General features: G+C 37.9%; 1 protein-coding gene across 1 annotated transcript in view; it reads left to right on the forward strand.

The window, feature by feature from the left end:
* Positions 1 to 15,714, forward strand: part of LOC140238514 (ATP-binding cassette sub-family C member 9-like) — a 65,391-nt gene that overhangs the window by 20,898 nt on the left and 28,779 nt on the right. The window contains exons 6-16 of the mRNA XM_072318421.1: positions 1,924 to 2,079; positions 2,517 to 2,651; positions 3,307 to 3,469; positions 5,849 to 5,889; positions 6,517 to 6,765; positions 7,094 to 7,255; positions 7,832 to 7,910; positions 9,048 to 9,153; positions 11,312 to 11,576; positions 12,857 to 12,994; positions 15,460 to 15,684. Of these exons, the coding sequence (XP_072174522.1) occupies positions 1,924 to 2,079; positions 2,517 to 2,651; positions 3,307 to 3,469; positions 5,849 to 5,889; positions 6,517 to 6,765; positions 7,094 to 7,255; positions 7,832 to 7,910; positions 9,048 to 9,153; positions 11,312 to 11,576; positions 12,857 to 12,994; positions 15,460 to 15,684 (1,719 nt within the window). The remainder of the gene's footprint in view (positions 1 to 1,923; positions 2,080 to 2,516; positions 2,652 to 3,306; positions 3,470 to 5,848; positions 5,890 to 6,516; positions 6,766 to 7,093; positions 7,256 to 7,831; positions 7,911 to 9,047; positions 9,154 to 11,311; positions 11,577 to 12,856; positions 12,995 to 15,459; positions 15,685 to 15,714) is intronic.

Consider the following 15,714-nt stretch of genomic DNA (forward strand, 5'->3'; position numbering starts at 1 on the left):
TATAATAGTGCACAGAGTTGGCCGTAGATTTATTGTGGATAATGATGATAATGATGTTGATGATAATGATAATAATAATGCTAATAATAATAATGATGATGATAATAATAATAATAGTACATGGCCCCATTTCATCAAAAGATAAGTTCGATTTTAAATTTCCTTACCACACAGGTTGCCCATAGACGCACAGTTGAAATCAACTATATAATCAATCTTTAAAATGTAATGAAGGAAGCATAAGAAATCTGAGAGTCACATTCGTGACCTGGTGGACATACTTCAAAGACTACTTCAAGACATGTCTCAGGGACTACACAACTGATAGTATGATTGCCATTTGTTAATGTTCTATGATTGAGAGTATGTGAAGAAAAAGTGCGGAATTTTCCTATGAAACTTATCTTGCTATCAAGTGAGCTGATGCCCCTGGTTGTATGATAATGTGTATGATAATTGTTAATCTTGCTTCAGCTGAATTTACTGTGGATGACATCTGTCATGAAAAACAAATACAGGGTGAGATTTTTGAGGGCTTGGGTAGAGTAAGTGAAGAAAATTAAGAAAATGAAGAAAACTTAATTATTTAAAACATTTGATTTGAGCAATTCCAGAATGTGCAAAGACTTCTCTCATCAGCAGAAGTCATTATAGACACAGAACTGGAATTAGTTGTCATGGGGCCTTTGAATGATAATTCCCTTTTTCATTCTTCCTTGCAGCTATGTCTGTTTTCCATATTTCTTTAAGTCTTAGCTAATCTGAAATATATTTTGTTGTCCCCGCCGAACGAGTTCGAGCAGGGGACTATGAAACGGGCTCCGTATGTGTGTGTGTCTGTGTGTCCGTGTGTCCGTCCGTCCGTCCGTCCGTGCGTCCGTCCGTGCGTGCGTCCGTGTGTGATCAAAATGTTCAAAATGCTACTCCTTCGCCATTTCTAACCCGATTTTGATTCTGTTTGCTTTATATGATAGCACAACATGAGAGCTTTGAAACTTCTATACAGAATTTCAGTTGTGACCTTTGACCTTGACCTTTGACCTATATTGTACATTTTGCTTCAAAATGCTACTCCTTCGCCATTTCTAACCCGATTTTGATTCCGTTTGCTTTATATGATGGCACTAGGTGAGGGCTTCAAAACTTCTACACAGAATTTTGACCTTTGACTTCTTTGACCTTTGACCTTGATTTTTGACCTATATTGTACATTGCCTACAAAATGCTACTCCTTCGCCATTTCTAACCCGATTTCGATTCCGTTTGCTTTATGTGATGGCACTAGGTGAGGGCTTCAAAACTTCTACACAGAATTTTGACCTTTGACTTCTTTGACCTTTGACCTTGATTTTTGACCTATATTGTACATTTTGCTACAAAATGCTACTCCTTCGCCATTTGTAACCCGATTTCAATTCCGTTTGCTTTAAGTGATGGCACTAGGTGAGGGCTTCAAAACTTCTACACAGAATTTTGACCTTTGACTTCTTTGACCTCTGACCTTGATTTTTGACCTGTATTGTACATATTACTACCAAATGCTACTCCTTCGCCATTTCTAACCCGATTTCGATTCCGTTTGCTTTATGTGATGGCACTAGGTGAGGGCTTCAAAACTTCTACACAGAATTATGACCTTTGACTTCTTTGACCTTTGACCTTGAGTTTTTACCTACATTGTACATTGGCTACAAAATGCTACTCCTTCCCCATTTCTAACCCGATTTCGATTCCGTTTGCCTTATGTGATGGCACTAGGTGAGGGCTTCAAAATTTTGACCTTTGACTTCTTTGACCTTTGACCTTGATCTTTTTACCTATATTGTACATTGTGCTACTAAATGCTACTTCCGGCGGGGACATATATTACGCACCGCGTAATTTCTACTTTTCCTTGTTGAAAATCAAATGTTTATTGCAAAGACCATGGTGTACGAGAAGTCGCTGCGCCTTTCAACGTACGCCACAACAGGAGGTATGATGACCATGGGGCAGATCACTAACCACATGTCTACCGACGCCATGTCACTGCTCTTCTGCTTCCAGATGATGCACTACTGCTGGGCCATCCCACTCCAGGTCAGGGAAAGACATCCAGTACACTACTGTTATAACGAACACGGTTATAATGAAATTCTGGATATGATAAAGTAAACATTCACGACGCAACATTATTATCTCTCTGTTTTTCTGTGATTATTTGTTCAAATGTGTCAAAATTTCAATATAACAAAAGAAAACTTCTGGTCACGAGGACTATGTTACAGTGGGAGTCCACTGTACAAACACTCACAAACACAAGTTATGTCGTATTTTGTGTTTTCTGCAGCATAGAGTAATGGTGAACTAATCATGAAGTGCAAATTCCTGTCCACCCATCTATCATGGATTCAATGTTTAACCATTCCTCAATGCTTGACCTTTATAGCCATCGTGTGTGGCTATATCAACCCAGACTTACAATGTACATTTGATCTGCCTTCATGATGTAATGCTCTCTCTCCTCTTACCAACAGATTATCATCACATTGGTTCTACTGTATCAACAGCTGGGTTGGTCAGCCTTAATTGGGGCGGCAGTGTTTGTCGTCCTCCTCCCCTTCCAAATGAAGATTGCTGGCATGATGTCAAAACTTCAGAAAGAGACCTTGGTAAGAATTCTCCATTCCTGTGATTTAGACATGTATCCATATTTGATAACTCATATTGTCACATTTGCCCAGCAACTAGGCATCATTCAAACTGATATATAGAATCATTAACTCCAGTTTAATCACATTTCGAGCCTTCAACGCAGAGAAGCAAATATAAGGCCCTAGAAGCTGAAGTTAATGTTAATGTTTAAGTTGAGTGTGAAGTTTCCATAAATTTCCTTTCACCTAATGTCATCAATCTGAAAGTCAGTTTTATGCCTGAGACATCTAATCATGATATTTCAATAATGCGTCACTATTGTCCATGTTTTTAAAGTGCTCTCTCGTTATACCCAACATGGGTATAACAAAATTTTGGAAACAACAAAGTAAAATTCAGGGCCCAGAATTATCATCTAGATATCTGAATATACTATTTTGTTTGGATATAATGCAATGTCGATATAAGAAAAGAAAACTGCCAGTCCTAAGGACTTCATTACTAGTATATCAGGAGTTGCCTGTATCTCTTTCTTCATGTATTATGTCTTTACGTGTTTGTCTGGTATATCGGGAGTTGCATGTATCTCTTTCTTGATGTATTATGTCTTTATGTGTTTGTCCATGAAGTTCTAAGTGTTGAATTGTTTCCTATGCTTGTCTCTTGCCCCAGCTTCTGTCAGACCAGCGGTTGAAGCTATCCAATGAGCTGCTTCAGGGAATCAAACTCCTCAAACTCTATGGATGGGAGGAACTCTACTGCAAGGCCATTGAAGTTGTTCGTGTTAATGAACTCTGGGCCATGTTCAAGATCAATGGCAATATTGTGGCTACTAGTAAGAATGGACAGTTGAAGACATTCTTTCCCCCTAGGGTTTTGTTTTTTGATGATAGAATGGAATTTTGCAGAGTGCAGATGTAAATGATGGTTCCATGACATTTGTTCCTGTGACAGTGCTCTTATGAAATACCTGCACACTATTAAGCCAAATATGAATTTTACCCACAAACATAGCCCCAAACCTAATCCTAATCCTCACATCAGACTTTACCTAAAACCCTATCGCAGCCCATACCTTCACCCTAAGTCCTTGCAGAAAATAAGACTGGAGCAATTTTCACAGGAGCAAATGTCGTATTGCCTTAACCAGTTGAGGACGAGTCCCAAGTATACTCAGGCAGGTGTCTATGGAAAAGGCATGTTGTAGCAAACTATCCTTAATGGGTTAAATGATGTAGTGTTCAGTGTGTGTCCAGAAGGAAAGAAGGAATTGATCTACTTCAGGCCGGTGTCATTTCTTCTCATGCAGATAAAGATGAGACATTCTTGTGTTTCTTCTCCTACAGTGAAGGAAGTAGCTGCCACTTGAGAAGCACTGCTTGTGGAATTTTGTGGTTAGGGTGCTTTGATAGAGTTGGTATGATGATAGAGAAGGCTGGCCAACATACTTAATTTCACTCATTATTTCTGCAAATGCAGAAAGAAATGTGCAATTCCTCTTTGTGTTTTTGATGTGGAAACAGTATTCATGGAAAATGAATGTGAAGTGGATATCGTGTCACAATACATTCTTTTGACTTCTATATGTGACCGTGCATCACAGAACCCAAAATTGTTGAACACCATGATTTCATATGAGGACTAAAAATAGGTGAAATGGGTATTAAACCTAGTCAATCTTGATTTTTTCATATTTTCTGAAAGAGCAATTCCTCTTCTACATCATCCTGAAGTTGGTATTGTTAAATGAATGGGAAAGTGTGTTTTCAGCACTTTTTCTACAACCTTTTTTTTTCCTCTTCTTTTTTATTAAAAAAGAATTGTGTGATGAGTTATGTCTTCGAGGCCCCTTTTCATTTCATTCCTTTACACACTCTTCACTTTCAACTTGAATAACTTTTGAAAGGATAATGCTACTGCTTTGAAAGTTGGCATTAATCATGGACAGAATGTGTTATACTCAATTTCGGCTTAATCTGATAATCCCTTCATTGTTGCTACAGTGGTTTAAATCCTTTTTTTTTGTCCCTTTCATCATACAGCTAGCTAGTAAAGATTAAAGTGCTTGATTACACCCTGTACTTCAGAGCCTCTTTTCTCTGTTCACACTTTCCAGAGTGTGTGCTTTCTTTCCAATATTTAGATAGGTTAGGAGAGTCCATTGAGTTGAGTTATACATCATTTTAAAGCTTAAAGTCTGCTCTTTGAGGATCTGCCCTTAACTAAAAATTAATGTGTGGCAACTTTTTGTTGGTTTTGCAGTGCAAGGTCACATACATTTTCACTAGCATATCATATGTGACCCTGCACCTCAAAACAAACAAAAAGTCGACAGACGTGAATTTTCAGTTAAGATCATATTCTGAAAGAGCAGACTTTAAGCTTTAAAATGATGTATAACTCAAATCAAATGGACTCTCCTAACCTATCTAAATATTGGAAAGAAAGCACAAACTCAGGAAAAGTGTGAACTGAGAAAAGAGGCTCTGAAGTACAGTGTCTATTCAAGTGCTTAATCTTTACCAAACCGTGCTGGCTGTGCGATGAATGGGACAAAAAACAGGAAGTAAACCACCAGAGTAACAACAATGAAGGGATTATCAGATTAAACTGAAATTAAGCATGCCTCATTAACACATTCTGTCCATAATTAATGCCAACTTTCAAAGCAGTAGCACTCTCCTTTCAAAAATTATTAGAGTTGAAAGTGAAGAGTGTGGACAAGGTTTTTCAGAAATGAAAAAGGGATTCTAAAGACACACCTAATAACACTATTCTACCAAAAATGTTCGAGATAAACTGCTAAAAAACACACTTTCCTGCCAGTTTTATGATACCAAATTTTAGCATAATGTAAAAGAAGACCCGCTCTTTCAGAAAATATGAAAAAGTCAAGTTCGGCTAGGTTGACCCATTTCACTTATTTTCAGTCCTCACGCAAAATTAGTGTGTGCGACTTTATGTTCGTTTTGAGGTGCACGGTCACATATGACTATTGAGAAAGATGGCTTCATGTTGAATATATTACTAGTAGTTGAGATTTGCTTATATTCTTATGAAACCATCCTACAGGATTGACATTTTTTTTGCATAGGAATTAAAAGGATATATCAAAGTAATGTCATATATTAGATGCAATGATTCCAAATCACCAGTTGTATTGTTTTTTTTTTATGTCTCATTATTGTCTTTATTTGACCTTGTCTTCCTCCAGTGTTCATTACGTCAGCTGGCCCAATATTAGTCACATTGGTGGTAAGTTTACAGTTCAGTTCAGAAAATGTACTGCCCCAAAAACTTGCTATGTCCTGAGTGATGACTTTTTCAAATGTTACCAATTATTTTTCCATCTTCCATGTTCACATATTAATAATAAACAAGCTTTCAAATATTTTCGTAGTTTATGCCTCATAGAAATATGTTATGGTGAGAGAAAGTGAATCAATCAAGTACCGAAATGAACAGGCCATGATGAATTTGGAAAAATGTCAATAACCAGAAACTTTGAAACAAATGAAGAAACAAGATAACTGAGTTCATTGTATGTTGCTACTAATCCAAGATGCCACCACAGTTTTGATCTGCAGACAAAAATCATTCTGCAAGCTACTGTATCAAATATTCTTATGTTATCATGATGAATATTTATTGTGGTCATTCTACCATTCATAGTGTTGATTTAGATTCTACTCGAATTTTGATCCTATGTACTTATGCATACCTTTGTCACATTATGTTTGTAATAGATTTTGCAGATTGTCTATTTGTTTGGTTCATGGCAGAATAGATGTGAATAGAATTTAGATTCTTCTGAAGTATGTTGACATGCAGCCTGACAAGAAATCTAATATCTTTCTCTTTTTATCTCTCCCCATCTCACAGTCATTTGGGACTTACACCTTTCTGACAGGGAAACCTCTGACCCCTGATGTTGCCTTTTCCTCACTCTCTTTCTTCAACCAACTGACCATCCCACTCTTTCTGCTGCCCATTACTTTGGCCACTATGGTAAATGCTGTGGTCAGCTCCAACCGTCTGCTCAATTTCTTCATGGCGCCCGAGGTGGAGACCGCAGAGTTTGCTGAAAACCTTCGTGAAGAGACTGATGGCTATGACCATGAGAATGGACAGGTGAGTTTGGAGCTTCTGTGTTAGTCAGACACTAGTGGATTTATTGTTTGCCTCTAAAGAAATGGACGCTTGGTAGATTTAGTGAAGAGTACTCTTCAACCCAATTGAGATGACTGTCAGAATTTCAAATTACACTCTTTTTTTTCTTCAAAGAAAATTGATCAATCCAACTGCCAGAGTCACTCACTAGTGAATGGGAGAATAGAGCAAAGATAACCACATAGTCCTAGTCATAGTCCTCCATGTAACATGAACAATGCTCTGTTTGGCATTATTGAGTATCCACTAATTCCTGCCTTTTTCACCCAAAACTGTATGGCCTATTTAGCTGCCAGCTGTAGATTTCCGTCAGCCATCATCCAGTGAGAAGGCATCCCTTTTACAAAATGAGGACAAGTCCAATCACCATAGCAACGGCTATGGCTCGCTGGACCGCCGCTCCAAGACTGAAAGTGCACCTAGCCCAGTACCAGATGATGTGGCAGTAAAGGTGAGAGGAAACATGAATGTAACATTGTTTCTATGGAATGTTACTCTCATGTAAAACCTAAGGACTATCATTTTGTCTACTTTTTTTGTTGTATTCATGATGATTTTAATATCAGCACAATCTTTATGACATGTGTTAACTTGATTTTTGCAAAGATTATAGTGTTCTTGAAACTAGAAAATGAAGAAACAGCCTATGACTGTACCTATCATGATTTTATAATCATTTCTTAAAGAAGGTTTCATTGTCATTTTACAGAGTGTAAATGTTGCCATGTACCTGATATTTGTTTGAGTACAAAGTTCATGAATGACTTATGATTCAATAATACAAATAACACAGCAACAGCAAAAGTCCTTGGACCTGAGACAGAGTGAAATGTGATAGCAAGAATTACTCTTGGAATGAATTTGGATAAGGGAATAATTTAGTTCACTCATTCATTTAAGATCGTTTTTTAAGTCAAGTATTATGAACTAGTATTGTATTATGAATGAAGGTATCAAGATGTGATGAAGATTCATCTGTAGACTTGTTTGTGTGTATAGTGACATTCCTTTCTTTACTGTCTGCCAGATTGTCAATGGAAATTTTACATGGGATGAAAACAGCAACCTTCCAGTCATTTCCAAGGTTAATGTGGAGATTCCTGCAGGTTTGTAGCTTGTATAAAAACAAAGATGGCTAAAATACTGTCTACATCGTATATTTAGCGAATCTTATTTTTCATGAATCGTTACTTCCTGACATGCAATTTCTCTAAGTGGTTAAATTTGCAATTGTGAAGTACAGTACAGAACATAGAGATGTATGCATACATGTCACATTCATGTCGGGATCAGAGTTAACGTCCTTGCCTGTTTTTAGATTCACGAATAGCACCCGACTTGTGAAATTTGCGGGAATAAAAACCTCGCAAAATACTCAGTGTATACAGTAATGATCCTCTCTGTCCAGTCAGAGAAATTTGGTTCAATGTGACAAGACAAGTAATCAGAAAATGCCAGAACATAATGTAATGCCCACTTCCATTCACTATTCATTAAGAATGCAAAGAAACTATTGACATTTTACACTGTGTGAAGAGTTTCTTGTTTCTTACATCAGAACTCTAGACTCTATTATGCTGTGGAATGCTTTCTTCTTTGGCTCTATTTTCTTAGATCAAGACTCACAATGGGTCAGAATATTTGTGTCTCTTCCTGAAATTAGGGATGAATACATTCAATACAACTGTATATGCAAAGGGAATTCCATGGTTTGTTAAATCACTGCATTGCTCTATCTTTGTGCACATTTTAGAGTACTGGGTAAGACATTTTTTAAAGACGGCTAGTATAATTAAACAGGGAAAGGCTTCCCTTTAAAAATGTATGATATTTCTACACTTATTATAGCATTTTGTCATGTATTTTGTGTAGTTTGAAAAATAACCACATTCCAATGCAGTGAACATGTATGAGAGTATTGTTAAGACACCAATCATCACAGGAGAAAATTTAGATAGGCCAAGCAGAGTACTGCTCTCTCAAGTCATGGGGGATCCTTTTTATTGAGTATAAGAGAATTGAAATGGCTACCACATTTGTAAGTAACAGTTTAAAGAAGGACTTTTCATACTTTCATAATACATTCTGTTTAGTGTAATGTTCGTGAGTGTGTTTACTGCAAACAATGACACGCACATGGTGTAGTAACCTGTACTTAGCGATGTTCTGTGAGAAAGCATACTTTGTTAGCTTTAAGACTTGAGGCCCATGTTGAAGTCGTGTTCTGTTCTGATGGTGTACAGGTAAACTGACTATGGTTGTCGGTCAAGTGGGCAGTGGCAAGTCCTCCTTCTGCTCGGCCATTCTTGGTGAGATGACCACTATGTCTGGGAGTGTCCTCTTCAACAGGTCAGTCATTCGGCCTCGGAAGGAACATCTTATATTTGTAAAATGCTATTTTTTGGATATTTTCTTTTGTGTTGTTAATTTAGTTGTTGCAAGCGTCAAATCTGGTACTTTTGTTTTCAATTTTAATGAAAAGAAAAAACAAGTCAAGGTTTTACTAGTTATGCTGTGATTTTAACAGAAAAATGATTACTTTTAGGGCAGCATGGATCTGTCTGGCTAATTTGACATGCTTTAAAGGTACTAGCCCACATTTGCAAACCCACGAAAATCAAAACTGCATAAAACAGGTCCAATATGACTTCAAGTACAAGTTATAAAAGTAACATACCTCACCTGTCGCTCTTTGTCTGTACCATTCGATAAAAGACAGAAAATCATCGTTTTAAAATCAATTTTCAAACCGGGTCAACCCGACCCAAAATCGAATTACGAGCGCGGGCTATAGCTACGTACATTGTACATGTAACACGTACGTGGACCGGCGCTAGCGAGCGTTATACGCATGCATACGGATTACGGTGCATTTCCATTTATTTTTATGAAAGTAATGGACTAATTGGAACGAAATTTTACACAGGTGTTACTGCAATCATATCCAAACTCAATGCTAACTATGAGACCAATTGCTGCAGGTTTACAAATGTGGGCTAATACCTTTAATTTTCATTGAAATATTGATATTTTACTTTGCTCATATTGCTTCTCCAGCAATTTACAGTAGTACTCCACTGGTATGATGATATCGTGTTGACATTTCTTTAGAGTCAGTTTTTGACCATGCAAAAATGATAATGATAACTTAACTGACAGCGCATAGTAATTATTGGTATGCATTCTTTATGCACTTTACATTGGTAAATAGTTCAAGTACATTTTAATAGATTCAAATAATCTTAAGATATAGGACATATAAATGAAAATACACCCTTACAATTGCAAAAAGAGATAGGATTTCACCACATACCGAACAAATTGTGTGCTTCTAGATTATTGCTCAAGCAGGGCTAGCTCTGTTACTTTCATTATCAGTTTGTGCAATATTGCAATACATATTGGTATTTCTCTGGGGGTATTATAGGATAAAGCCATGACTCAGGAAAGATATTGCACTCTAGGATATCCTATTGGAATGAACCTTGATCATGAGCAAGAACTAATTCAGGGCCTTTCTCAACAATACATGACCTTCGGTTTAGAGAGTGCAGCATTGATTTGATGAAGCAAGGAAATTGTGAAGAAATTTAGTACAAGTTCCTTTCCTTCTGAAAACTAATAGTTTGTTGAATGAATGCAAAAAGATGCTCAGCAATCTAAAATGCAAACAGTTTTAACATTGTGTTGCTTACCCTGTGCAAAGAATGAGGTTTCAATCCATAGGCCATGTATTCAGATTTTGGTTATGAGTTGTGTTTTTACCACACATTTATAGTAAGGAGTTGATTTCTTTTTTTTTTAAAGCACTCAGTTTACTGTTTGAGTCACCGTGGATATCAATCTTCCGATATAATTGACTCTTAATTATTCAGGTCTCAAATAATGACTTATAAGCTTTACCGACTGGATATTTCTTGTTATAAGACCAGCATTTATGATCTTCTTTGTACCAAGTTATGAATAATGCTTCAGTCTAGACTTGAGAGAAAAAGGTGCAGCATTTCAATACATTAACACATGCAAATTGCAATGGTTCAGAGTTATGGTCGACAAGTGCGACATAAAGCACTTTTGCTCACTTAATACCAGATGTAAATTTTAGCACAAATGGACAAACAAGATGTAAAGTGTTTGGTTTTGTGTGCTTTCAGGTCTTCCATTGACGGTGAATAAAAGGATAGCGGAAAATGACCGTACTCAAAACTGGTTTTTGAGACATGTGTCATTTAATCTTCTATTCTGCTGTGACATAGTCCTTCGATGGGATTTGTTTCTATTCTCACTCCTACCTATTATAAGTCAGTGAGATTCATGTGGTAGATTATTTTGTTATGTCACATAGTATAGATTTAAATGGCAAGCAAACGTTGGCACTTTGTTTGGTATGTGGGAAAGTGATAATTTGTTGTTTAGGGTAACATAGGGTAACAGTGCACAGCAAGCCATGGGTTGACTATCTTGACATTGTGAACTAAACACTCTTTTTATACCAATGTCTATACAGTGATAGGAGCAGCATTGCGTATGCTGCCCAGAAAGCCTGGCTCCTTAATGCAACACTCAAAGACAACATCATCTTCAGTGAAGAGACAGACAGCCGACGCTATCGCCGAGTCCTCAAGGCCTGCGCCTTGGAGCCAGACATTGAGATCCTCCCTGGTGGGGATCAGACAGAGATTGGTGAGAAGGGTATCAACTTGAGTGGAGGTCAGAAGCAGAGGGTCAGCGTTGCTAGGGCGATGTACTCCAACCGTGACATCATCATCCTGGTGAGTGTTGGCTGGAGTGAAGGGTTAACAGGCAAACTCACCTCAGCCAACCCAGTCTTGGTTTGCTTGAGGGCTTTTTTATAGATGCGAAAAATGCAATGTCACTCCATTTTTACGTGGGCCTGAAAGGAAGAGAATCAGACAAGAATATGGAGAGAAATTCCGTCCAGATTGGACATCAAATGATGAAAATCATATTTTGGGTTGATAACTCAACAACAGCAGCCTTTTCCCCTACAAAAAACAATCATTATACTGTTACAGCAAATTTGATATAAAGGACATAGGGCAGAAAAGGAATTGTGATGATTAAACTGCAGGTCAGTGGGAGGCTTGAGAATAAATGACAACATCAACATGTAAGTTAACTTAAAGTGACTTTTTTTTCCTTAACATGACTTTCTCACTGTTTTTAGAAATGTGAAATTTGCCTTTTTAAAAAAGTTTTTATGCAACTTATACAATTGTATTGGTTCGATTTTGCTGCATTTCTAAAATCCAACATTGAGAGGAATTCACTTGTAGATGTCTTTTCAACTCTTTGCAAGAGAGTTAGAGTGGCGATGTCATTCTGGGAAACTTCATCTTTGTAGATGTGGATGTATGGTACCATATTGGTACCCTGCATTCATGGCCGATTAATTTTTCTGCATGAAGAGAATGGAGGGGAAACTTCAAATATTCCTTGCACTCAGCTGCCATGCATCAACATTATGGAATAATCTCCCTTTGTTTGTGAGGCAAGCAGCTACAGTTAATGAGTTTAAGGTCAGGTTAAAAACTCATCTTTTGAACAATGTATTCTATGTTTAAATTATGTATGTTGTGATTATTACTTTGTGATGCGCAGTACAGTACTGTATACGCCATACATTTCGCGAGTCTAAATTTTTGCGAATCGGGAATTCCCGACAGTTTCGCTAGTGGTTAGATTCGCGATCGTGGAGTCCTGTACTGAACGGAGAAATGTACACATGATCAGAGTCAATATTTTCTTGTGTCTTTAATTTCACGAATAGCACCCGACTCACGAAATTTGCGAAAATAAAAACCTTGTGAAATATTTGGTGTCTACAGTATATTATTATAGTAGCTGCACAATATGAATGTCCTTTATTGTTGTTGTTGTTGTTGTTGTTATTATTATTATTATTATTATAATTAAAGGCTTGCCTTGCATTTGTATTTTTGTTTAAAGTAACTTTTATCAAAAGAAGAGGTATATTACTTCATGAATAATCTTTTATTTGGAATATTTTCTGTCTCTCATTGAATTCCAGGATGACCCACTGTCTGCCTTGGATGTTCACGTTGGAAGGACTCTGTTTGAAGAAGGCATCATGAATCTCCTCATCAAGAACAAGAAGACTGTTGTCCTTGTGACTCACCAGCTTCAGTATCTACAGGAGGCAGACAAGGTGAAATCATTAAGATTAACCCTTTGGATTTATGGTATATTTGTGACCCTGCGTCACAAAACCAGCAAAAAGTCGCCAGACATGGATTTTTAGTTATGGGCAGATTCTGAAAGAGCAGACTCTAAGTTTTAAAATGATGTATAACTCAATACAAATGGGCTCCCCTAACCTATCTAAATACTGGAAAACAAGCACACACTCTGTAAAAGTATGAACTGAGAAAAGAGGCTCTGAAGTACAGGGTCTGTATAAAGCGCTTTAATCTTTACTAAGCTACGCTAGCTTTGTGATGAAAGGGACAAAACACAGGATGTAAACCACTGGAGCAACACAATGAAGGGATTACGAGATTAAGCTGAAATTGAGCATGTTCTTTTAACACATTCTGTCCATTATTAATGCCAACTGTCAAAGCAGTAGCATTATCCTTTCAAAAGTTATTAGACTTGAAAGTGAAGAGTGTGCGAAGGATTTCAAGAAATTAAAAGGGGTCTCGAAGACATACCTGATCATTCTAATTTCCCCTGAAAAAGGGTCGTAGAAAATCTGGTGAAAACACATGTTACCATTCATGTTATGATCCTAAATTAAAGAATAATGTAAAAGAAGGATAGCTCTTTCTGAAAACATGAAAAACTCAAGATTGACTGGTTTGACCCATTTCACTTTTGTTGAGTCCTCGTGTAAAATCAAGGGATGTGACTTTTTGTTAGTTCTGTGATGCACAGTCACATTTGCACAATTGCCACATCATGCAACAGTAGTGAGGTTCCAGTGTGTGAGGGTTAATTTCAAAGACCATGCAAGGAGTATGAGATTTGATTGTAACTCAGTGGATAGGTTTTGATTCTTTCTACATGTGAAGCTCATTCCTAATATGAGCACATCACTCACATCACTGTTACATTTATTTTTAAGGCCATTAATCATCAGGCGCCAGGATATGTGTCTTCCCTAATCATGTGGCATCAGCCCTCCCTGGCTTTTTGTTCATCTGGCCTTCCTCTCTAGATGCCCATAACGCATCTCGGGGATACGGAGACCGGGCATTTTCCTCTATTGCTCCTCGCGTATGGAACTCCCTCCCATCTTTTCTCTGAAATTGACAAAATGGAGCACTTCAAAGCCTCACTCAGAGCTCACATTTTTCCCAGGCATTAAATTGCTAATTCTCTTGGAGGAGTCTGCACCTTTTAATGTTTCTATAGAAGATATACAATGTATGACGCTATACAAATGCTGTGGATTGTCATCATCACCATCATCATCATCACCATCACCATCACCATCATCACCATCATCATCATCACTATTATGTCCCCTGTTTGGGCATGATCAAGTTGCCATGCCACAAGTTGCCCCATGGTATAAATAAAGTTCATCTCAGATAACAGTATGATACGCAAATATTTCATTCTTTTGATCTATAACCCTAGTCAGACTATGTGAAGTTACTTGTAGTTCATTTTCAATAACTTCTATTAGTTTGAGCATGTGATCACACTGCCATCAAAACTTTTTAGGGATGTGAAACTAACTGCAGTTTTGGTCGGTAGCACATATGCTCCACACAGGCGAAAAACTTGTACCCTTCATAAATACAAAAAATGTGAATATGCAACACTGGGCAAAATAATGTGCAATGTATGAAAACAGCAAGAATTGGATGTTGTCACAATGTGACCAGTTTACCCCCCCCCCCCCCTTCCTCTCATTTTCATTAGGATCATGTTCACATCTAAGTTTTATTTTGAATTCACTAGGTAGGGATTATTATAAGGAACGGGATAAGTTACCAGTCTGCCTAGCAAGTCAATAACACATAGCCCAGGGTTTTGGCATATTTCACAGAGGTGGGTTTAATTGTTTAGGATGCAAAATCTTTTGTGTTTGTGTATGCAAGTGAGTATGAGAGTGCCTAGATATGAGAGAGAAAGTGTGAGAGTGGAGAGATGACACCCAGAGCTTCTTGCAGAAGGATGTGAGGCTGTGGAGCTGCAACCCAGGCTCCTACGTGTGTGTTATAGGGATAAGGAGGCATTGAGGCTGAGGCACACGCCCTAATTTGCAAGTTGGTTTTTGCATGACTGGCAGAACCACAGAATTGCAGGCAGCGTGACTTCTGGCAGCACAGGCCGGGAGAAGCCCCATTTCAGTGCAACTTTTGGCAGCACAGGCCAGGAGAAGCCCCAATTTCCCCCAGCTTGACGCGTGTGACGAATCATGTGATGATCTTATTAAAGTTTCACCCCGCACAAAACTTTGTGCAGTTTAACAAAAAGTGTGTAGGCATTTTTATAGGAAGTTTTACTGTTAAGTTCTCATGAAATTTATGGTCAACCTGTCCAAACTATGTGATGCAAAATACCGAGTGGTGAAACTATGCATAGTTTCATGTTGTCTGATTGGGGCATATGATAGGCCAAACCCACTAGTAGACAGAACCTTTCTTGTTTTATGTGTAGGTCATAGTAATGCAAGATGGCTTTGTCCAGCACCAAGGCACACTGGATGAGATTGCTGCAGCCGACCCAGAGCTCTACAAGAACTGGCGAGACACTGCCAACCTCCTCTCAGAGGCAGAGAACGAAGACCCATCGGCAACCGAGTCCGAATCTGAGAGTGAGCGACGTGTCTTGAAGAGACAGATATCAAGACAAATGACTGTGGAAGAAGAAGACAAGAAGAAGATTGGTAAGTTGACAGCGTACACAGTAAAG

Source organism: Diadema setosum, chromosome 2 (assembly GCF_964275005.1).
Source record: "Diadema setosum chromosome 2, eeDiaSeto1, whole genome shotgun sequence".
In the NCBI taxonomy this organism is placed as follows: Eukaryota; Metazoa; Echinodermata; class Echinoidea; order Diadematoida; family Diadematidae; genus Diadema; species Diadema setosum.